Source organism: Candoia aspera, chromosome 2, assembly GCF_035149785.1.
Source record: "Candoia aspera isolate rCanAsp1 chromosome 2, rCanAsp1.hap2, whole genome shotgun sequence".
Classification (NCBI taxonomy): Eukaryota; Metazoa; Chordata; class Lepidosauria; order Squamata; family Boidae; genus Candoia; species Candoia aspera.
In genome coordinates, this window is record NC_086154.1 from 35201858 (window position 1) to 35226290 (window position 24433).

Sequence of the window (24433 nt, forward strand, 5' to 3'; positions counted from 1 at the left end):
CAAACCAATATTTAAGTTTTATTTATTTATTTGAAAATACTAATACAACGAGTGATTTACTAAGGCAGTTAAACCTGTATAACACTATAGAAGATAATTTGTCTTAATATTACTTGGACCTCTGAGTGGCCTACAGTGCATCATAAAAAGTTTTTGCAAAAGTTGTTTGTTCTGTATTAGTTCTTTAAAAGGCACTGGTTATACTTTATTAGCACTTTGCTTTTCATGGGAAGAATTTGAAAAAATGAAAAAATGAAAAAGCAAGAAGGCATGATGAGATGTAATCTTAGGCAGATGGCTGAGAGCTACAAACCAATTTTTCCCCTAGCCAATAAATGGGAGAAGAAGCCCCCATTGAGTGGCTGTTAGAAACATGGTCCTTTTTGAAGTAAGCAGATTAATTGGTCATGTAATGATAGATAAATCACCCCCAGTTAACTCTGGAATACTTGAGAATATGTAATGCGGAAATCAAGCCAGTTTAGCATCTATTATATATTCACAGGAGTGATGGGAGAATACGAGCCAAAAATTGAAGTGCAATTCCCAGAAACGGTTCCATCTGCCAAAGGAACAACTGTGAGGCTGGAGTGTTTTGCATTGGGAAAGTAAGTTTTTGCCAAGCACACATTCAGTGGTAGTGAAATGATTTTCAGATAGTTATACAGTCTACCAAATTGTGGGTTTTCTGTTTGCCACAATCTCTGTTCATTCCAGGACGCTTTCAACAAATTGCTCATTTTCCAGCGCTATACAAATTGCTTCTTGAAACAATTTCACCTTCTGGAATCAAACTAAAGATCTACCTGCTCTATTGCATCTAGTCCATCATTTAGTCTAATAACAAAAGTTATTGAGGTAGTCTGGGAAATGCTTATGATCCTTTTCCAGATAGGGCACACAAACCAACTCAAAATATTATATAAATTGGATGCAGAAGATAAATCTTGAGGACCTGATGAATTATTTGCTAAAAATAACTTTGTAGTATTCCATAACTATGAGAAAATTCAGTGTTAGGAATTAGCAGGAAAGTGATTTATTATAAGGGAAGTATAATACTGTTATAATCTGTCTGTGATATAGACCTGGTATACTGTGAGCCATTCTGATAAATTGATTCAGAATGTACCCTTTCATGGTTATGCTTGGTGGATCTGTGACCTGTACTAAAGTAGTCAAATTCAGTGTACCCTTTCATGTATTACCTGTTGTGAATAAATATCAGAGAAGACTGATATTTCTGTAGTCTGTTATTGAGCTTCCAGATGTGCTATCTGCTTGATGGACAAGACGCAATACAGCAGAGGCAATGTTTAGTTTGATTCCACAATTTTTTTCCTACATACTTTATCTAATTGTATATGTTCCAGCAAAGAAGAAAATCAATGTAGAATTGAGTGGACGGAACCTTGTTACATAAATGTCAGAATAGTACAGGCCCACAGGATGTACCCGTAGGATGCCCCTTCTTCAGTATGGTCTCCACCAAATATTTTGAGTTACATAATCATTGGAAAAGATCCGCATTAAGATATATGAAAAAAAGTCACCATCATTGGATGATAATAACTATAACCAGCAACAACCTAGGTATAAAGGTGAATAGTTGAAGATGTAGCTCAGATTTTCCCAACCCAGCACCTTCACAAGCATCCTATAGCATCCAGAACTGCAGAAATTTCCACTCAGTATAATCAGAGGTTGGGAAGATCTGATCTAAGTTTCGATTATCATATAATGGAATTGTTTTGCCTAGAAATTATCAATATATATTATGTCCGTCATAGTTCATTTAAAATTACATAGCCTTTACTATCATGTTGTTTTTTTCCCCTTTATTGTTCATAAATAGCCCAGTTCCTACAATCAGCTGGAGAAGAACAGATGGAAAGCAAATCCCCAAAAAAGCTCGGAGACACAAATCAAGCAGCATTCTAGAAATCCCAAACTTTCAACAGGAAGATACTGGCATGTACGAATGTGTGGCTGAAAATGTGAGAGGAAAGAACATGGCCAGAGGCCAACTGACATTTTATGGTACCCAGATTATTTATTTACCTGATTTTCATTATAGCTGAGGCCAAAATGCGGTAAATGCTTTGTTGCAATGTCAATGTTGATATTTCTCTTCAAATTTTGTATTGCAAATAGGTTTGCTCAGCAAGTGTAATTTTACATAAAATAAAAACCTCTTGAGACAGGCACATTGATTGAGGCTGTGAAGTGTGGGAGAAGTAAAAACGCTATGTCATGAGACAGAGATTGGTCTAGTAAAAAAACAAAATGCTATTGTAAAGCAATTTATTCTGTTTTTCTTCTTCATCTGTTAGAAAACATGCTGTTTTGAATAATCTTGGCAGTTCTGCCTTTAAACAAAATTAGGACTGCTTGTTTCCTTCATTGCTCAAGTCCTTGTTTCTGGCTGATTTTTCATTGGTACCAGTTCTTCATGTCAAGATCCAAATCTCCCCTTATACTGAGTTCTATTAACCAAGGCCTTGTTATGGTGAAAAGCTAATAATAAGCTCTATATTCAAGATGCTATAGGATGCTTGTGATGCTTGTGATGCTAACGCACAAGTGTTTGTGTTATTAAAGCAACTTAAGACAAGAACAGGCAATTTTTTGTGCCCTAAGGCCAGACTTGTTTCCTCCCTCCCTGTCATGAGTGAGGATGGCGAGCAGGGAGCTCCCATCCAGGCTGTAAAGCGCATGCGTAGTACTGAGGAATTAGGTGGCCATTCAAAGAGACACAGATCGGGCCTGCCTTAGTCTTTGGGGTTTATATGTCTGGGTTTTTCCCACGCTTCTTCAGTTTGTTAGGATTCTCTGTTATGTAGCAGTAATAAAACACTAGAGACCTACTCCTTGTCTCAGCGTGGTTCCTGGCTGTTAGGACACTCCCAGTTGAAAATGGCATTAGAAGGTATTCCATGATCTGAAGTTATTTCTTCCCCTCCTTTCCAGGATCCTGTTTTTAAAAATATTAAAGTAATATAGATTTATTTAGCCTATTAGAAGTTTAGTGTACTTACTTTATATCTAATTTTAAAGAAAAGCTGCCAAAACTGTTGGATAGCCAATAGCTTTATCCAGAAGAAACAATGTATAGACCAATTAAAGAGAATATTTGTAGCTCAGGGTTGAATTCTGGAGTCCTTGGTGCTCTCTGAGCCTTGTTGTTTTCTTGAAGACATTTCACTGAATTCCAAAGAAAATCATGCAGTCATTTGCGGGTTGGGGGTTGCTAAATTTGGGCAATGCAATCTCAGAGTCTCCAGCACTGCAAAATCAAAAGCTGAAAGAAAACAAAAAGCTCCCAGAGGCTGCAAAGGTCACCTGGATGCTGCCATAGGACTTCTAGTACCCATATGAATATCAGTGCTAAAATATTATATAAGCACCAAACTAGGTATGCCTGAGCAGCTTAGGAAATGAGAAGTTTTCTCATTCTCTCCTTACCATGATTACACCATTTTTTTTCAATCTGAAACATACTTGTTTCAAGTGAAACTCCCATTGATTCCAGTGGAGGATTCCTTTGAAAAGCAAAGAACATTAGAAAAGGGAATTACTTTTCAAATTACATACAAGTTTTGAAAATGAGTTCTACTTGCAATGAAAAAGAGTTTGCACTATTTTTAACATACAAGATGCAAGGAAAATAGAAGTTGTGCCAGAATTCTTGGTAGATGATGCATTGGAGAGCTAGATTAATTGCAATATCATTTTATGTTTTTAATATGAAAGACGTCCCTATTGTTGAGTTCTATACTCTTAATATAGTATAGAGATTTTAGGCCCTGTAGTACTTCCAGAATGAGCCAAGAGGTCTTTTATTCAAACACTGCTTTAACAACCGGGGCATCCATCCAAAAGTACAACCCAAAATACCTGTGAATTCTGGAATAGCATGCCTAGTATGTACTACAGAAATAGCTGCATACTGTACTATAGACTTCTTATGAGAAAAAAATGCCATATGCTGATATGTGTTTTACATGTCTGATCACTTGAGTTTACTTCACATTCTCTAGGGCATGAAATTGAATGTAGTCATTTACTACATACTGAAATCAAGCAATATATTTTGACCAGCCCTGCTATGCAAGCAATGAAAGAACCTGCATTTGTTGGAATGTGAAACGGGTGGGTGAAAAGGCAGGAGCTGCTGTCTGACATACTTTAAAGAAAAGCAACATGTTTTAAAGTGTTAGAAGGGGAGTGGCAATATCGAAGTAGTTCTGCTTCTGGCAGATGGGTTAGTCCTGGAAGGCTAGTAAGTTTAGGGACCATAGCTGCTCCAAGTCCCGTGGCATTACTACCTGGACCTGTCTGCCATGGATTTTTCTAGGGAAAGATTACTATTTCATTACTACTTCATTAGGCTTAAGGGTCTTAGCTATAATAGCACTTCCTTAGAAAGCACAAGAAACCCCTATCAACCTTAGACTGAATGTTCCACATCTTCAGTAAAACCACTTTCTCATTTCTGGGCATCTTTGTTTTCAAGCATGCTGTTCTTTTTTATCTCATACCTCTAAAGATTTCTCCAAATCTTGATCTTATATTGTTTCTTTACACTGTCTCCATTGTTGGTGTGACATTGCTTGTTTTGTCTGCTAGCAGCATTTGATAACTACTCTGATTCAGCATTCTTTTCTTTCTTAGTTTTTTTTTTAATTTGTATTAACAGAAATTTGTCAATCATTCAGTCAATTCAGTCACTCAATCATATGTTCAAATGATATTTGCAACTGATATACAAAAGATCACCCTCCTGTCTTTTCCTAGACCTTTTCTTCCAGAGAACAAGCATTAAAAAAAATGGTAGTGGTAGGAGACTCCGTTTTTCTCCCTTCAGATGGATCACTATTTAAGTCAAAGAAAAATCTGTGTTGGTTCTCTGTGTTTCTCTGTCATATAGTTTCTATTTCTGAATGTTCTTTCTCTATCTATACAGTGCTGTTATTTATCGTCTTCCTAATTCCTGTTGCCCTTTTTCTCAGAATTTGAATTATTCTTTTTTCAATCCTTGGTTTCTTTTTGCACTACCAGGAAGTGATTTTGCTTGGTTCAGTAGGTGCCAAGAAGATTGCAGTCTTATGCTTTCTAATCCTCAGTGCAGTCATGTGCATGTTCAGGAAAAGACTTCCTTGTAGAGTATTAGTTGGGCTTGCTCACAGCGCAAACAAGGTAAAACTGTTTGAGAGTCATGGACACTGGATTGTACTTTACGTTTTTGTCTTTTGATTATATTGTTGCTTCTCTGTGATCTCATTTTATAACTCATGTACTTTCTGAAACATTGGCAATCAAATTTTGTTTGAAATGCTTCTTCTTTTGAGTTAGATGTATTTAATACATTTAACTGCTATCTTTCAGTCAATGCATTCAGGGTAGTTTATTTTTCTCTTTTTGTCATCTTATCACTTTATAACAAGATTGAGATAATTCCTTCATAGCTATCTCTTTTCCTTTTCCTTCTGTCTTTCCCAATCTTTACTGTTTTCCTTCTTATTAATATAAAGAATAAAAAAATCTTAGTGCTTGTTTTGGTAACTTTTTCATTTGTCCCTTTCACCCACTTCCTGTAGGTTCACATCTGATTGTGCCCAGAATCTAATTTTCCAGTGACCTCAAGAATATCCCTACATTTCTTTAAGATCATGAATGCATATTTTTGGAATGTCCTTTTCCATGAATGTTTATTTGGGTTGATTTTTGAACTTGAAATGTCAATTTCTTTTGAAAACTTAAAACATTAAAACATTCTAAATTTCATTTTAAAAAAGGCTTTTCCAAATCTGTCACTATGCAGCAACCTGTCATGAAATTGGTATGGGTTTAATTATGAATGAAAGGCATTAAACATATATCATAAAATATGAATTTTTATCACTGCATATGAAAGTAGAAGTCCATTGGTTGGTGAGACTTGCATGTTATGCTCCAATGAAGGATGATAATGAAAGGACCAGGGATAAGTTTGGGGAAGAGTTGTGCAACATTCAGAATGAAGGCATCCCAGGGAGAAAACTTCATTCCTTCAGGTAGCAGGAATGGAAGGGTGGGATGAGAGGGTACAGAAAAAGTGACTGAGCCATTTGAAAAGCCAAAAATAATTGAAAATATAATTATTTGTTGAGTACTCATTTAGAAAAAGGTCATTTGGTTTTAGATATGTGATGTAAGCATAAGTCTATTCATATGTAAACATGGCAGAGGAATAAATCTAAATCTAAATGCAGCAATGATTTGATTGTTATTCATGAAAGACCTAGAATTAGTGAAGGATGCAAAGGTGATAAGAGTTCAAAATGTGAGATGGATCATTTCTTGGTAGTGTTAAGAATAGATCTTGGGGAAAATGGACATGGAAGGAAAGGAAAGAAACGAAAGAAACTAGAATGAATGCAGAATGATTTGCAGGAAGAGGAAGTCCAGTATGAAAAAAGTGTTAGAAGATGAACTACTTTCCCAACAGAATGAATGGAAACAGGAAGTGAAAGCTGCTTTGGACAAAGTGAAAAGAATTATGTTACAGAGTGGCATGTGATGTGGACTTCTACTAGTGAGAAAAAATGAAAAAGGATGCTTGGTGGAATGGGGATGAGAAAGGGGCTGTAGATGAGAAAAAATGTGCATAAAAAAATTTTCCTGCAAAAAATAAGGACATTGCATCTCATCAGGAAAAAAAAATGAGAAATTGTTTAATGTTTATAGAAAGAAAAAGATAAATACAAAGAATGTAATCAAAAAGAGCAAGAAATACTTAAGATTAGAAGAGACAAACAAAATGCAGAAATAGTTATCAGTTTGGGTAACTTGGTAAAATCCTTGAAGACTCTTTATTAAAGATGAAAGTAGAGGGAGAAGTTTTAAGAAGTGCAAATGCTGGTATAAATTATAGTGGGTACTGTGTGGTAGTAATGAATGTTTGTCAGAAGAAGTAAAAATGGATGTATATAAGAACCTGCTTATGCTCACTTTGTTATATGAAAGTGGAGTCACCTAGATCAAGAGAAACGAAAGTAAGTTGGATTCAGTTAAAAGGGTTACTTTAAGAAGCATATTTGATAAAACAAGGAGATGATCAAGAATAAATTGAATGTATACTGAGTAATCAGCCCAACAGATTGCAGTGATTTGATAATATAAAAAGAATGAAAAAGGATGGAATCTCAAAGAAGAGTGGATGGTTTAAGAGAAAGACTGAGAAAGTCATAGTTGAATGGACTTCAGATACTCAGGAAGGGAAAGGTGAGAAGTTTAAGAACAAAAGGTAATTTATGAAGCAATAAATGGATGTGTCAGACGCAAGGATGATTTGCAAGGATAGAAATGTATGGAGAAATATGTAAACCAGACTGAGTTACATTTCCTTTTCTTTTTTCCTGATTCCTGCTTCTAGGGTTGTTTTGTTTTGTTTTGTTTTGTTTTGTTTGTTTACTATATCTCTCCTTATCTGTACTTCACGTGTTGCTTACTCTGAAACAGAATTGCATGAGGGGTATGTCTGGACGGATGTGTACAGGAAATGTATCATGGTGAGAGGAAAAATTGCAATGCTTGCATTGTTTCTACTGGGTCAAAACTGCATCCAAAGGAATATTCCAAAGTATTTAATATAGAAAATCAAACTCGTCACTTACTTGCTGACTTTCTCAGTAAAATAATCTAGCACAATATATCCCTGGAGATTAAGATCTGTCTCATACAGTGCTGTTCTTTTAAACCAAGTTAACTGACAATGTAAAAAAAGGAAAATGAAATTCAAATGTCCTGCTTGCTGCACATAAACCAGACCATATTTTTGTCAGTAATATTATTACACACTTTGTAAAGCTGTTAAAAGACATAGACAGGAAGAAAGAGTTATTGTGCTGTTTTTGTTTGTGTGCATTTAAAAAACAATCTGTGCTCTAACATGTGACATGCAAATGCTTAACGTTCCCTGCAAGTAAACAAGTTAATTCTAGGGTGGGAATTTAGCTTCTCCTCTTCATCTCAAAAACGGAAGCTGGCTAGTCTTTGTTAGGGCAATACAATTTGGTTTCTATCACAAGAGCTGAAGATAATGGTAAACTTTAAGCATTTGGGGAATATTTGAAGAAAGAGGATGCAGACACCCAGAAAAATCCCTTTTCCCTGCCTTGGAAACCATAAAAGAAGATGGAATGACCAAAAGCTAAGAATCCTACTGTATCTATGATTATGCAAATATAAGAGCTACATGTAATATACCTGGAATGATCTCTTGAAATACAGAGACGTCTCTGATGTGCGATAATTCTATTCCATATGCTTAATAGCTTCTATCTAGATTCTAGGATAGTAGACAAAGGATCTCGTTTAGATGTCTTGAGATGAGAAACAGGTTTCTGTGGGGGGTGGGAGGGATTCTTGAAAACACTCAAAGGCCCACTATTGGCAACATTCAAAATTAAATTGCAATAAGAAAAAAATAGCAAGAATGTGGAAAGATGTCCTTCATGTATATTCAAAATAAAAGCAAGAGTAAAGAAACAATATACCAACTGTTGAGAAAATAAGGCAAAAGGCTTATAGATAACAAGGAAAGATAGGATATTAGCTGCCCAGAGTCACAGTTTGCAAGTTGGGTGGCTGTATAAATTGATTAAACAAATAAAGTACTATATTGGTTCAGTCTTCTCCTTCTGTGAGTCAACTGTGAACAGCAGGTTTTAGGAGCAGAACTGCAGCTTGAGCTTGATAGAATTATAATCAGGGAATACCTGCTGACCAGAATGTGTGTATGTCTGGTTTGTGAACTACTTAAATAATGGGATGAATACATCCATAGGCAGCTTGAAAACCATATCACAGAGTGCTCATAAACAACTCCTCATAAAATCCAAGTGAGGTGTCAAGAGTGATGCCACAGGATTCATTCCTGGATCCAGCGCTCTTCAACATTTCATTAATGACTTGGACAAAGTGAATGAGAGAACTCACGAGTATAGGATGAGGAATATCTGGCTTGGTAACAATTTGAAGGATCTTCAAATTGGAATTGATCTGAACCTTAATCTGAGTTACTAGAAATGCTGCAGTTGCAAAAAGGTAAATGCAGTTTTAGGCTGCATCAATAGATGTACACTTTCCAAATCACAGAAAGTAACAGTTTTATTCTGTTTTGCATTGATCAGATTCCATCTGGTCAGATCCTTTAAGGATTGAGGCAAACTGGTGCAAAGAATCTCCACTATTCTATCTTCCTCTTAACTCAGAAGTCTTAGTTTCAATGTTTATAAATGCCAGAGAGGAACTATCACCTTGCAAAATGCAAAGTCTTGCCCAAAAGGGGGGAAAAAAACAAGTTAAAATACAGCTGAAAGAATAACATTTTAATTCATGATCAATTTGGACCAATTAATTATTTTTGGCCCAGTTGAAATAGCAATGCTTACGACCTACACCGAGTTCAGGGCATTGGCAATGACTCCCTCCAGATTCATTTCTCTCTTGTTAGTTTCACAGCCAGTCTTCTAGTTCCTGTCATTGAGGATATCTAGGAATGCCATCTCTTTTCACTTACTGAGTCTGCACGACATTGATCAAAGTCTTCCATCATTACAGCATTTTTAGCTTTGAATGCCTTCATGATTTCTTTCTCCATGAAATTGTTTCATAGAATTGCTCACTTTCAGCCATATGGCTAAGGTGCCAATTGCACGTCTCCAGCTCTAGATTAATTTTAGGCCTAGCATTGCTACTCACAAAGGTGCCGCAAAGATTTTTTTTTTCTTTTTGATGTCTTCAGACTTAAAAGATATTACCAAATCTAATCTTTCACTGGAATATAAATATGTTACTGTCATATTATAAAGTTTTATTTACTTCACTTTTAAAGGCTTTTCTTGAATACTTGAACTGAATAACACAGTTCTTTCAAGCAGGCCAAGTTTTATACTTCCATCTTCTTTACTATACTTCTAAAGAAATTACACTAACCTGAACTTTAGTTTTAGTCTCCCTAAACTTAAATCTCAATGACTGTTTGCAATAGAGAAAAGATTTGTATCTCATTTAGAATTACAGTAGGAACTCTTATGAGACTTAAGGGAACTATCTGAGCTAATTCTGGAAGACCTGAGCCCCAACCTTCAAAACTGTATCAGAGTAATGTAGTAATTTGAACGGCTGTGATTGTATACATTCCAAGGGGGAAAAAGGAACTGATTGCATCTCTAGCCCGTTTCAGAAAAGTCAAAGTAGCTCATTCTACATTCCTTTGGTGTGAGCATGTGCATAATGATAGTATTGAACATTATGAAGTGTGACTGATACGGTGAAATTTTCTGTGAGTACAATGTATATAAATTGAGACAGTGTGAAGCAATCAAGAACCATGAACAGAATGTTTTTTAGTAGTTAAATTAGTAGCAGATCTGAATGTACAGAGATAGTGACATTATCTGAGAATGCTAAAGTCTTGCTGGATCATTGCCATATGATCTAGTTAAAGATCCCTCCCAGAAAAATTAGGGTCCAGTTTTAGGCTGATTAAACAAAATTGATGAATTAATTTTCGCCTAAATTTCCATATACTTGTAAGGAAGACACAAAAATATTGATTCATCACTCCGGTTAATACATTTCTCTCCATAATGTTATATTAAACATCAAGGCATGATTAAGGTCACAACATAAATCATACAATATTTATTAGTGGTCAGTCAGCAACCAGACATAGACCCCCGTTTTACTCTTTAGAATTGCCCTTCCTCCTCCTTGCGGGGGTGACATGGAAGGCATTTTAGTGAACCTTTGGTTATTTTTAACAGACAAGAGGGACCAATGGCCCTTAGCTTTTCTTGATTGCAGATGGTTAAAAAAATGGAATAAATAAATACCTGGCTTAATGGAGGCATGCAAATAGGAAGAAAGGGACCAACCCAAGTATTTTAAGCAGAATTGCTGTAGTACACTGGCCAGACCCAAGGAAGAGAAAAAAAATAAATATGAATTGTATGTATGTGTGAGTGTGTGAGTACATAAATAGATACAAAATAATAATTAAGTCCAAAATTAAGATAATACAAAATTATCAAACTATATTAAAACAAAATTATAGTCAAAATATAAGTTTGAATTTAGGGATATAATATTTAGTAAAATTTGTTCAAATGTATTTTATGTCCATGGAAGGTTGCTTTACATATTTTTCCCTCCCTCTCTCTCTCTCTCTCTGAAGATTTTTTTAAAATACTATATGATTGTTTCATTTGAAGTTTTGCATCGTTAATGTGTTGATGTATCTCTAGTATATTTTATATTTTGAACAAAAGTCCTTAAACTTTTCTTTTTGATAGATTTGTATTGCTGCTAGAATCTGCCTAGCATATGTAACAAAAAGTGTTCAGGTATCATTAAGACCTGAAACCAAACAGAACTATTAAATATATGTATGTTTTGGTTTTTTCAGAGTTATTATTATCCAGCAAGAAATGCTGAAAACAGAGATGGATTTAAAAGAATAGCTTTATGGTGACAAAATATAAGTTGATAATTTGACTATTTTTTATCTGATTAAATACAGATGGAATTTTGTAAAATACCCAGTTTCATGGAGACCTCTGCTGGTATTATACATATTCTTGTCTTTTTGTTATATATTACAAAAATGTATATAGACCTCAGTTATTCCCATTCTATAGCATATTTAATTGTCTAGCAGCTTTAAGATATCCCCAAATTATTCATTGTGTTTGTTACATGCAATCAAAGTTTGATAGTCTGCTTAATTCTGGGATACCTCTTTCTGAAAGTTACTTTCTGAGATCATTTAACTGCAAATAGTTAGATCTCTTATTACATATAATGGGGCTGTAAGTGTAACAATGTCCACAAGAGTAACCATGTTAATCTGCAGAAGAAGAAGAAAATTAGTCTGTCTTTGTTGATCCTAAAGTGGCTTGTTTTTGCCTATTTATCTGCAGTTCAGATTCATGGAAAGTATGTTCTGATTTTGCTTTAATACCTACTTTGGCTCTGTGATTACTATATTTTTCATATTTCTTATCATTATTCTTGGATCAATTTAATTGTTTTATCCTTCCCGTCCATTTAAACTGTTTTCTTCTAATGTTAAATTGGTTTTTACTACTTTTTTCCACATCCATACTACTATTGTTTATGTTTGCCTATACAAATTATAATTTTGATGATTGAAACAAGTGTTGGAAGTAACTGAAATGCACATGACTCTCTGTTACTTACAACCTAAGTATTTTGTAGCCTAACACATCAGTCTTCAAGGGGCACTATACTTGTCTTAATATTTCCAGTTTAATAATTACATTCTTCAGGAATTTGATCCATGTACATGTTAAGCCATAAGATAGATTTCAGGGGGAGCTTTATTCCCCCTCAGATAATGAAATATTTCATACTTTTTTCTGGACTCTTAAGTCTCTACTCCATTCTTGCAAGTTATATGCATAACAAAGAAAGTTATCTATAGAAATAATTGACATATATAGATTACATTGGTAAAGCAATACAAATGCTTATTGGTTTACCAGATTAGGTTTTTTTCTTTATTTAAGTATCTCAGGGATTATAGTTTATTACATTATTAGAGATACCATTAGAGGTTATTAAATTAATTGGTGATATAGATGTACCCACGAGAGCCAGTTTGGGGCAGTGGTTAAGGCAGCAGGCTAGAAACTAGGAGACCGTGAGTTCTAGTCCCACCTTAGGCACGAAGCCAGCTGGGTGACCTTGAGCCAGTCACTCTCCCTCAGCCCTAGGAAGGAGGCAATGGCAAACCACTTCTGAAATCTTGCCAAGAAAACTGCAGGGACTTGTCCAGGCAATGACCAGGAGTTAACACTGACTCGAAGGCATCTCCCCACAAAAATTGATATACCCAGGTTAGCATATTCCAGTAAATCACTGCAGTCCTCATGCTGAACTTCCTCGCTGTTTGATATATATGATAAAAGTGACCTGTATTTTTTATTACATTATATATTATCTGCTTTCATGGAAACATAGCAGTCTGATCCTTAGCCCACATTTCTCCTTTTTTAAAGGAAAGCATGCATCAGAATAGACATATTTGAAAGATCATGGCAGACAGAAAATAAACTTCTACTTAGCAAATGTCCTTGTACTCCTTACAGCTCCTCCCAACTGGACTCAGAAAATAAGTGATGTTCAGGTGGCTATAGAAGAAAGTGTCTACTGGGAGTGTAAGGCAAATGGGAGACCCAAGCCTTCCTACAGCTGGCTGAAGGATGGTGAACTTCTTCTCCCTCAGGTACAAGCAGTCTTCCAAATGTTGATGCTCTGAGGTTGGGGATTAACTTACAAGGATTTGTTTCAATGTCATGACCTTTTTTTCTTTCTGCTTATTTTGGTGCTGCTGAAAAAGAAAAACAACTAAAACCATGTAATCTTAAAGTTCCATCTGTCCCATTGCACACTTGTTGTCCTGCTGAGTGAACGTTACAAAATCACCTTGAGCTTTCCATATCGTTAAAACCATGTAATTCAAGTCATACTTTTCAAAGGCAGGAATCACCCTGGAGCACCTAATTTTCAACCAATATTCAGTGAAAGTTAGGCATTTAAGTGCCATTTTCTCCCTTTGACAAACATTTCACTGAATCAATCAGAACTGAGAAGCTGTGGGATTCCTTTCCAGGGGATATTTGCTTTGAAAAAAAAGATACATAAAATGGCTGCACGTTTTTCACTTGCTGCAACTCTGCAGGCAAACGAAATTTTGCCTATAACAAAACCTCAGTGAAGTGCTAACTGTGAAAAGCAAAAATGGGAATACAGCTATTCAGACTATAACCCTCCTTTCTTCTATTCTGTTTTTAGTGTCTAAGTTTTAATTGAATTTTATGGAATGTAAACAAGCCCTCTGGTCTGTAACGGTAATTCCGTTTCACTTCTACAGACCTCTGCTGACATGGCCAACAAGGGAATTGACCTACCGTTAGCAGTGTCACACTGAACTGCCTAAAGATTAATGAGCGATGGAAGGAAAGGAAAAGATCTCATCAGCACCCCTCTATTCCTAATCTCACCAGAGGAGATCATTCCAAGCCTTGATTGTCTCAATTTTGAGGGCAAATACTAAGCAACTGCTCATTCTCAACTGCATTTTGTGAAACTATTGCTGCCTAGATTCAGTCAAATAAAAGACTGTACAACATTAAATTGCAAGCCCACAGCTGAGAAAAAGCCCAGCGTTTTTAAGAAGATTATATTAGTTATATGTTAAGAGTTGCTAAAATATACTCAAATTCCTTTGTGTAGAGAAGCACTTTGCTGTTTTTATTATTATTGTTATTGTTATTGTGAGTTCTTTACGCGTAGGCTGAACACTGATTGTCCATTCTTTTGTTCCATGTGCTAATGTGACTTCCTTCATGCTGATCACTAGCAGATGGTTCTGAACTTAAATCACATTAAACTAAAGTAAGGATTATTAACAGATTATCATTATATCTTTGGGGTATAACAATTTTAATCTGGTGGGGTGCATAAAATTACTTTGCACCACTGAATGTGGTTACTTTTCCATTAACCTTCACGGGAGCATAAAGCTAATGACTATGTTGTTCCAAATTTCTGAAGAACTTGTCTGGCTAAGTTAGGCCATAAAATGCCATAGGACAACAGTAGTTTTAGATTCAGTTTAATGTGCTTCAAGGAGTTATTGATCAAAATAGTTCAGCTGTCCAATCACTGAGAACAAGGAGAAAGATTTGGTATTAAAGACAATTCTAGTATTGCTTCTCCCATCTAACATGATATAAATTTTGTTGGCAAAAATATTCCATCATATAAATTGTTTATGAATTTGTCTTTTTCAGCCTTAATATTGACCCCACCCACCTGTTTGTCATTTAAAATAATGTGATTGCAGGAATATATAAATTGTGAAGGGAAGTTTCTTATATTTACGTTATTCATTTAACCATTTTGCAGAAAAGACTTCAGATAGAACATGGAACACTCACCATTCCCAGCGTGAACCTATCAGACACTGGCATGTATCAGTGCGTGGCAGAAAATAGATACGGAGTCATCTATGTCAGCGCAGAACTGAGCGTAATTGGTGGGCTCCTTTTACTTAAAGCTACTGAAAAATTTCTGTTGCCCTAAGATGTTTTATTGCCTCTAATGAAGTCATTAATTTATATCAAAAATGTCTATGCAAAATGTTGATTTAAAGCATTTCCTGTAAGTAGGGGGTAATGGTTGCCCCTATATGTGAAACGTTTTATGTCACATTTTACTTTTATTTCTTCTTCAAACAATAATTTGCTTGTTTGCAATGGAAGAGGTTTTAGTGTGTGTTATCTAATGTGAAGATCGACATGTTATGGAGCCCACTGCACTTAAACACAGATACAAACAGATACAAAGCCAATTTCAGAAACCTATCCTGCAGACACTCATACAATATGTAGTGTCTTTCTTGGGCAGGGGCAACGATCCTTTCCTTTTTTCTTGCACTGCAAAGATGTAAATCAATTGGGTTTCTGCTGATCTTTGTGGGAGGAAAACACTAATTTTAATTGCCTTCACTTGGAGGATTCTTCATTTCAGCAGCCTAATAATGCTTACTGTTGTTTTCTGGGCTCATTTCACGATGACAGTTTTACTTTTTAAGGTCCAGTAAAAATTTTGGCCTTGTTCTACTTGAGGGGGGAAGTAGATAAGAAGGATGAGTCCCTTAAAGAGCTGTGTTCGTTGGGCATGCAGGACAGAGGTTTCATCCTGTGTCTTCAGAGTTGCCGATGCCTTATATGACCTCAATTTTTCAGAGAACTTTTGTAAAAGACAGTCTTTTAACTTGGCTTTTTAAATTGCGTTCATTAGTTTTATTGGGTTTTTTTACAGTAGTTTTATTCTTGGGGTTTTGTTTTTGTGAAATCTTTTATTTTAAAATTAATTTTATGCATTTTTTGTTATTTTTGTAACTTTTGCAGAAAGGCAGTATGACAAATTAATAATAGGTTGAATAATAAACAGTTCAGAATAATATGGCTTGTAGAATTACTAGATATCGTCCAAAGACCACTCAAGAAAGGCCTATCTATTTTCTGCCTCTTCCTGTCTAGAGTATACTTGTCTATTGCCAACTTGCACCTAACCATGCCATTGTCATACCCTGGCATTTATTTATTTTTTCTCTTTATCTTCATGACATTGCCTTCATCTTGTCCAGAATATGAGTCACACAGGCTCAGGCCTCCCTTAGCTGCACTGATATGAACCTGTGTTTTCCGTTATTCCAGCATGACCAAATAAATGCCTCATTCTACAAAATCTGTTTGTTTTCACCCATTAATTTGGAGGGTGAGAAAGTCAGCTAACAGTAGATGGTAATAGAAACAATGGAAACAGGGTAGGGACTGGGGAAGTGGGTAGAAAATTTCATTCCAGTGTTGTTGTCTTCCAACTCAGGGATGAATGCATAGCTCTTTAACACAGTCGTGGGAAAAGGTTATTTAACTGCTCACAACCATTTCCTAAGACTTCCATGATTGGAATACATACATTAAAATGTACCCTCTATAGCTGTGGATCTACACTGCTAGGGAATACTGACATTGTTCAGCAAACTGTCCTTCAGGAATGCTTGAAATAGGAATGAATGTATTCAACCATACCAGTTTCACATGTAGTCTGTTCTCTCTACATTTAAAAATATAAGCATAGACATTTGCCATCCCATTCCCTGGGATTTTTTTTTTTAACTTCCTAGTCTTACCTGTTGCCCTGGTATCTCCTGATGATCTCCCATTCAAGTTCTAAGCAGATCTGAATATAAGAACATAAGCAGTGCCCTGCTGGATCAGACCCTTGGCCTATCTACTCCAGCAGTCTGATCTCACAGTGGCCAACCACTGTACAAAGAAGCCCACTAGTCTCCCAGCAGATGGCCTCCAGAGGCTAATAGCCATTAATCCCCATAGCTTCCATGAATTGGTCCAACTCTTTTTTGAAGCCAGCCAAGATGGCAGTCAGCACCTCATCTCGTGGTTGCAAATTCTAATAATTACTGGCTCCATTAAGCTTTCAAAGCTAGACAGGATTGGTGAGATCCTGTTGCCTGCTGAGACACAATATATACAAGTACTCCTTGTTTAGCAACTGCCTTGGTTAGCGACCATTCACAGTTACAACAGTGATGAAAAAGTAACGTTACAATCAGTCCTCACATTTACGATCTTTGAAGGTCTATAAAGCAAAGGAAAGCTGAAATAAATTCATAAGCACAGTCATGGTTTCACTTAGCAATTACTTTGCTTAATGACAAAGTTGCCGGTCCCAATTGTGGTTGCTAAACAAGGACTACCTGTAATAGCACCTTGAATGTATACTAAACATAAAACAGAAGTGAGAGCAGGACATGGGCAATTGCCTAAATTAGAACTACCATATTAGAACTACATCAATACTAGAGGGCAACAAAGGAAGTTCTTGTATCTCTTTTCTATGTAGAGGTTATCCGGAGCTCCATGGTCAACATATGGTCTTAAGACTTAATTGTGGGAGCAGGAAACAAGATCTGCAGATACGGCATCTCAGGAACAGAATGTTCTTTCAAGCTCAGGCATGCCAACGGAAGTTCTTACCTGTATGTGCCATAGCATATCAATAGTGGAAGCACTTTTAGAAAAGAAAAATCACTCATTCTAGGTATTTGTTTGGCAGGGAAAGAGTTATTGAAGAAAAAGTATGAAGAATAGTCACTTTATTGGGGAACAAGGGAGACATGATAGAAAAAAAAGGATGAGAAGATTACAAATGTCAGATTGACAAACATGATGGCATTACTTATTAATAACCATAATGAAAACCTGCTGGGCCATTTAGTTCAGTTGTTGTTCTTGCTTTGTGTTTTTTTTTTCTCTTGAGCTACAAACTGCATTCATCTCCTGTTTGTCAATCCCAGAGTCCAAAAATTAAATGTGGCAGGTGTAAAAGATAAATACTGATTTAATACGATTCACATTTGAATAGCAAATGTGATTATGATACTTCGTAATGTTAGAGAATCGTTATTTCTTTTCCCAAGATAGATTTAGAAATCTGTTTGACATCTGATTAATATGTGATATACTGTATATCCATACTTTCCCCTTTTGTTTGTTTGTTTGTTTTGTTTTTATAGTTTTTCATTTAATTTTTCCCTTTTTTTTGCATTTTTTTCATTCCTTTCTATAAAACTTGTTAATAAATAAACAATAAAATATTTGAATTGATTAAAATTAGTTTACTTGAATATAGTTAATTTGATTGTTCCCCATATATACTGATTAATAATTTTTCTCTTCTGCTGTATTCATAAATATAGTTTTAATATTAAATTACATATAGTGACAACTTTTACAGATGCTTAAGAGTTGCAAGTAGCCCTGGGGACTTAGTTCTATCTTTATGTAATTACTGGAGCCAGAGTTGGGTAGAGCATTTATCTGGACAGCAATAATCCTATGATTGGAGTAAAACTGCAACATGTTCTGACAATACTTACCTTGCTGTATCTAAAAATGATAATGGGGGAGGGAAGAGAAAGAGGAGGGTAAAAATGAGGAGGATCAAAATAAATGGAATCATGTGGGTAGCGTTTGATCCCAGAATTGGGGCTGTGTACACTTTGAATATGATCTAGAAAAGGTGTACCTCCCTGCTATTCCCTAAAATGGTTTGACTTTTTTCACACTTCTGCATAAATCCCCCAAAATAGTGCTGCTGCTTTAGGAGTCAGGGTAGCTTTATGAGTGGATTCCTTAAAATAACAGCATCTCTTCATTTCCTGAAAAACATTGTGCTATTTTAAGGAATAGCAGAGAGGTGCTGTTGTCATGTAAGTTCCAAATCATTTCCGAAGTGTGTAGAGCCCTCCCATGTCTATTGGAATGCTTTACAGGTAGTCCTTGCTTAACAACCACAATTGGGACTGGAATTTTGGTTGTTAAACAAAGCGGTCATTAAGCAAATCTGACCTGATTTTACAATCCCCCCTTTTTTGCAGCAGTTGTTAAGTGAATCACTGTGGGCTTTAAGCAAGCCACATTGTCATTAAGTCAATCACATGGTTCCCCATTGCTTGCCAGAAGTCGGCTGGGAAGGTCAAAAATGGCGATCATGTGGCCATGGGACACTGCAATGGTCATAAATGTGAACCAGTTGCCAAGTACCCAAATAATGATCACATGACTGTGGGGACGTTGCGACAGTCATAAGTGTGAGGACTGGTCATAAATTGGTTTTTCAGCACCATTGTAAATCTGAACTGTCACTAAACAAATGGTTGTTAAGTGAGGACTACCTGTAGTGTCATACCAAAAGTCCTATTATATAAGCACATACTGTTTCTGCATTCTGCCACACAGAGAATGTACATACTGGTTGTTTAACAATCACTTGACAAAACTGTTGCTAATATTATAACTTTAGATCAACATAAAAAATCTGAGCACACTTGCCCAACCTGCAACCTTATTTATTAATCTTCCTCTTTTTGCTTTATGCTAAAGCTTGTGAAATATCGCTTTGTTCACTTGTGCTACTGTAAGAAACCTATTATGTGCAACAAACCTGAGAATCAATAAAAAGGTTTCATTTTTAAAACAGTGAATAAAGTTTTGATTAGATAATTGTTTTTATATGTGTGAAAGAGAATGTTCACTAGCATAAGTGTCATCTGTTCAGAAGATTTAAGGTGTTTTCTAAGCAGAATTTTATTTCTTGGTCATTTTTTAAAAATCAATAAGGGTAGATGTTTTCAGGGAAAACTCATCTTTCTGCTTCTTCTGGAGGAAAGAACAACAGAGTTCAGCAAAGTAGGATCCATAGTGGCAAGATTTAGGGATTTATTTCATATAAAAGGTGACCACAATTGAGACTGGCAATTCCTTTGCTAAGCGAAGGGGTCGCTAAATGGGAAATCATGGGACTGCAGCTGTATTTTCCTTTTCCCTACTCCCTCACCCTTTGGAATGCTCATCTTGGCAGCGCTGGGATAGCTGGCTCAAAACTGACAAAACTAACCAGTTTCATACCTTCGGCTTTTATTTTCCTCCTAACCACTGCCCAGCCCTTTGGAATGCTCACTCCAGTGCTGGGATAATTAGCAAGAAGGGAATTAATGTTTGTATTTCCATTCATTGGGGAGGAAGAGATTGCAAGAGAGCAGGTAGGCACACAATGGGGAATACACATTGAAAGCAATGTGCTGGTACCAGCAACTGCAAGCGCACTATGCAAACAGCCTGGTGTATTCCCCATTGTGTGGCTCCTTACTCTCCCATTATGGGCCTGCTTACTCTCTTGTAATCCCTTTCTTTCCAATCTCTGTGCTCTGCCAGGGGCAAAAAAAAGAAGACAACAGGTCAGGTACAGACCAACATGTACTGACTCTAATGGCAGTCATGTGTATGAGGGATAGCACCGTTGTAACTTTGAATGGTCACTGAATGAGGCAGTGGGTAAGTGAGGACTACCTTTATTATATTATTGTACAACATACTTATATGAAATGCAAATTATGCATAATACCAAAGTGCTCATTTTTTTCTTCTATTAAATTGCTTAGAGTACCTATAAAAAGTTTTGCCTAAGCATAAAGTACTCAAAGTTCTCTGAAGAGGTAACAGTGAAAGTAGGGACAATTCTTCCACATTTATGTTGCTACAAAGGAAATGACCTATACAACAGTTCCCAATTAGTTCAAAACAATTAAACGTACTGCAATCAGTGGATAAAATACACATTTCTCCAGATACTCACGTTGAAGAAATCAGTCTTGTAGGAAGTCTTGAAGGACGCGGTGGCGCTGCGGGTTAAACCGCTGAGCTGCCGATCGGAAGATCGGCGGTTCGAAACCGCGCGGCGGGGTGAGCTCCCGCTGCTCGTCCCAGCTCCTGCACACCAAGCAGTTCGAAAACATGCAAATGTGAGTAGATTAATTGGTACCGCTTCGGCGGGAAGGTAACGGCGTTCCGTGAGTCATGCTGGCCACATGACCACGGATGGGTCCTTAGGGACAACGCCGGCTCCAAGGCTTAGAAACAGAGATGAGCACCGCCCCCTAGAGTCGGACACGACTGGACTTTACGTCAAGGGAAACCTTTACCTTTACCTAGGAAGTCTTGAGGAGAATGAGATAAGGCTGTATACCCAGATCAGTGCAAGGGGTAATCATCGTACTGTAGTAGCTAGATCTGGCTGTGATCCAATTATTTAAGATGCATGCTAACTTGAAAAGGATAAGCCATTGTTCATTTGATCTCAAGCTTTGTTTCCAACTTCATGTAGATCTTGTCTAGAAAACAAAATCAGGAAATTAAATATATTCAAGGAAAGACACTGAAAAAAGGATCTCACAAATTTCAAAAATGAAATTATCAAGAAGAAGGTCTGTCTGTAAAAACAAAGGCACAATGATCAACAGCTCTAAAAAAGTTCATTTTTGTTTCCATAGGCTAATATTCATTTGAAAAAAAATAGGCCTTTCAAAGCATAACCAATCTGCACAACTAGCTTTTTATTTTTCTCTGTTGTGTACAAACTATTAAAGTTATAATGATTGTAACTATAGGGTTTTTTTGTAAAATGTAACTTGAAAAAACAATTAAAAAGCCGTCAAAGAATTATTTGTTATACAACCACTCCCCCTTTAACAACTGTTCACAAATATGATGGTAATTTTAAAAAATCTTTTTCTGACCAGTGCATGCATTTACAACCAAATGAGAGCCAGTTTGGGCTAGTGGTTAAGGCTCCAGGCTAGAAATTGGGAGACTGGGAATTCTAGTCCCATCTTAGGCACAAAGCCAGCTGAGTGACTTTGGGTCAGTCGCTCTCTCTCAGCCCAACTCACCTCAAAGGGTTGTTGTTGTGGGGAAAATAGGAGGAGGAAGGAGCATTAGGTATGTTCGCCGCCCTGAGATATTTATAAAAATAATAAAGGTGGGATAAGAAATCTAAAAAAAAGTCACGCACCTGACTGCACACCAGAGTGCGAGTACTGCTGGCATAGCCACATGAGAAAACCTTATCTAAAAGAGATGGCAGCAACCAGTGATCTTCGCAGCATCTCTCTCACTCTCTCAGTCATGTATTCACTCAGCAACCATTTCGCTTAGCAACAAAGTTGCTGGAACAGATTGTGGGCGCTAAATGAGGAGAGGGAGTATAGTTTCTGTATATGATGAGAGGAGCATGCTGTCTTATAAACCTGGAAATATGGGTGTTTTCCTATATACACGATGGGTCAATCTTTTGTTAAAAATCAAAACACATCTTCAGTGAATTATTTCAAAATAAAATTGAAACTCCTATAATCATTAAACAAATTTATGTGCACAAACACCATTTACCATACCAGAATTGTCTATATTCCATAACAAAATAAAGGGACAGTGGAATCTAAATATATTTTGTTAGGAGATAGTTGTCATCATTATCTGATATTTGAGACACTGCAGATCTAAAAATCGTAGTTCTTTACAAACTACATGCTGAGAATATCCAAATCTTACAGTTGACATTGACTTTAAATGCAGTGATTTGGTAGATTGTTGAGCACCAAGTCTTCTCTGAATAGTTTCTGTCTTACATTCATCTTTTTCTGAGGTTTTATGAAATCCCAATGGCTTACAAATATTTATGATTCCCAGTAAAATACCACAAATTGGAGGATATCACCTTGAGATAACTTTTGAAACAGAGACTTGGAAGTAAAATTCAAGCTTTTTAGCCTAATACTAAAGATATATTCTTGAGATAACTAGAATTGTTTTTTGTTTAGAAAACTGGGCTTCAGTGCATCTTGAGAAACTAATTCCACAAGCTAGATGTGTCTATCGGTTTAAATCTTTTCAAATCATAACATCTCCATGCAATATCAATATTGTCCCAGCTTTGCCATTATGTCTACCCCAAAAGGAAAGTAGTTGCTAAGTAACAAGCGGGCCAGAAGCAGATCCATTACACTGAAAATATGGTCCTAATTGGCTAGTTACAAAGAAGGTGCATGTCCATTGTTCAGCAAAACGATCATGAATGTTTGCATTTTGTCTGAATTAATTTGAAAAAAAAATGGATTGAGAGATCACATGAGTTTAATTCTATTGAGAGCAATAAGGGATGGAGGCACATTTTCCCAGTCTCCCCTCTCTGGAAGAGAATTCTATCCCCATCTATGGATGCCTCCAAGGATCAAATGTCCTTCCATAAACCGAAGGAGCTGTTTTCACTGAAGGGCAACTTTGCATCCGTGATCCTGTTCTAAAGTGTTCAATAACAACATAGATTTTGTTCTAGAAGAAAGGCCTTTTTTGGTTTGGTTCAGTTTGAATTTGTTGGGCCAGAGGCTGAATTAAGAGGCATTCTATATCAGGAAATACTTTTTAGGTCGTTTTAACCCTTGATTATTTAGCTACAATAGCTCCCGTAGGGGAGAGATGGGCGGTGAATAAATTTATAACTAACTAACTAAATAAATAAATAAATAAATCTCCCTGAAATATGTTTCCATCCTGCAAAAAATCACTGCAATGCCTGAAATGATTAGATGAGCTGACATTATTAAATGTTAAACATAAATCTATGTAGTGGAAAAACATTGCAGGGAAAAAGGCTATTATATTTAGAAGATTTTTAATTAGGAAGCCCATACAATGATATACTCTACTTTGAATGAAGCAACTACAGTCTCTCTGGTAACACTGATACCTGCCTTTTTCTGATAATGTCTAATATAGGAAGAAAAAAAGACTTAATTATATTTTTTATATAGTATCTTTCTGTCTCATTATTCACAAATCTCATCTTCACCACTTGATGTTCAGTCATAATGTCTTCCAATCTCGTAAGTGATTCTATGATGGTGTGATAGATCACTTATACTATAAGCAAGTAAATCTGATGGAAAACATAGTTGAGCTTAAGTTTTTCAGTGGCTGTGTGAATCGTTATTAGTACTCAATGCTAGTCCAGTTTTCCCTCACTAGATGCTTGATATGACAAACATTCATTTACCCCTTTGGACCCTGCAGCTGTTGGGGAAAGCTGATTGACATTATATCAGCAGAAACACAGAATTGGTCTCCTACTAATCACCTAGAAACAGACAGCAAAGAAAAGGTTTTCTCCAGATCTGCTTCAAAACCTCACCCCCAGAACTGGCCAACACAGTTTATTATCTCATTATCTTATACTCTTTAGGAGCTAAGCTATAGTGCAGTCAGCTGGTGAAAAATCAGTTTTGGATAGGGGAGAGGAATGAACTATTTCCCCTTCTCCACCTCAACAGAAGATAAATGGATCTGGTGTTGAGGAAAAGTGCTTACTACAGGCCTAACATTTAGGCCTGTAGTAATTGTTAATTTGTGAAACCAGGTTTAGACATAAAAGT

General features: G+C 36.3%; 1 protein-coding gene across 1 annotated transcript in view; it reads left to right on the plus strand.

Annotated features, from left to right (window-relative positions):
- The window catches only part of LOC134489119 (contactin-4-like), a 251112-nt gene that overhangs the window by 102862 nt on the left and 123817 nt on the right, over positions 1-24433 (plus strand). The window contains exons 5-8 of the mRNA XM_063291601.1: positions 506-608; positions 1856-2040; positions 13161-13297; positions 14983-15112. Coding sequence (XP_063147671.1) covers positions 506-608; positions 1856-2040; positions 13161-13297; positions 14983-15112 — 555 coding nt within the window. The remainder of the gene's footprint in view (positions 1-505; positions 609-1855; positions 2041-13160; positions 13298-14982; positions 15113-24433) is intronic.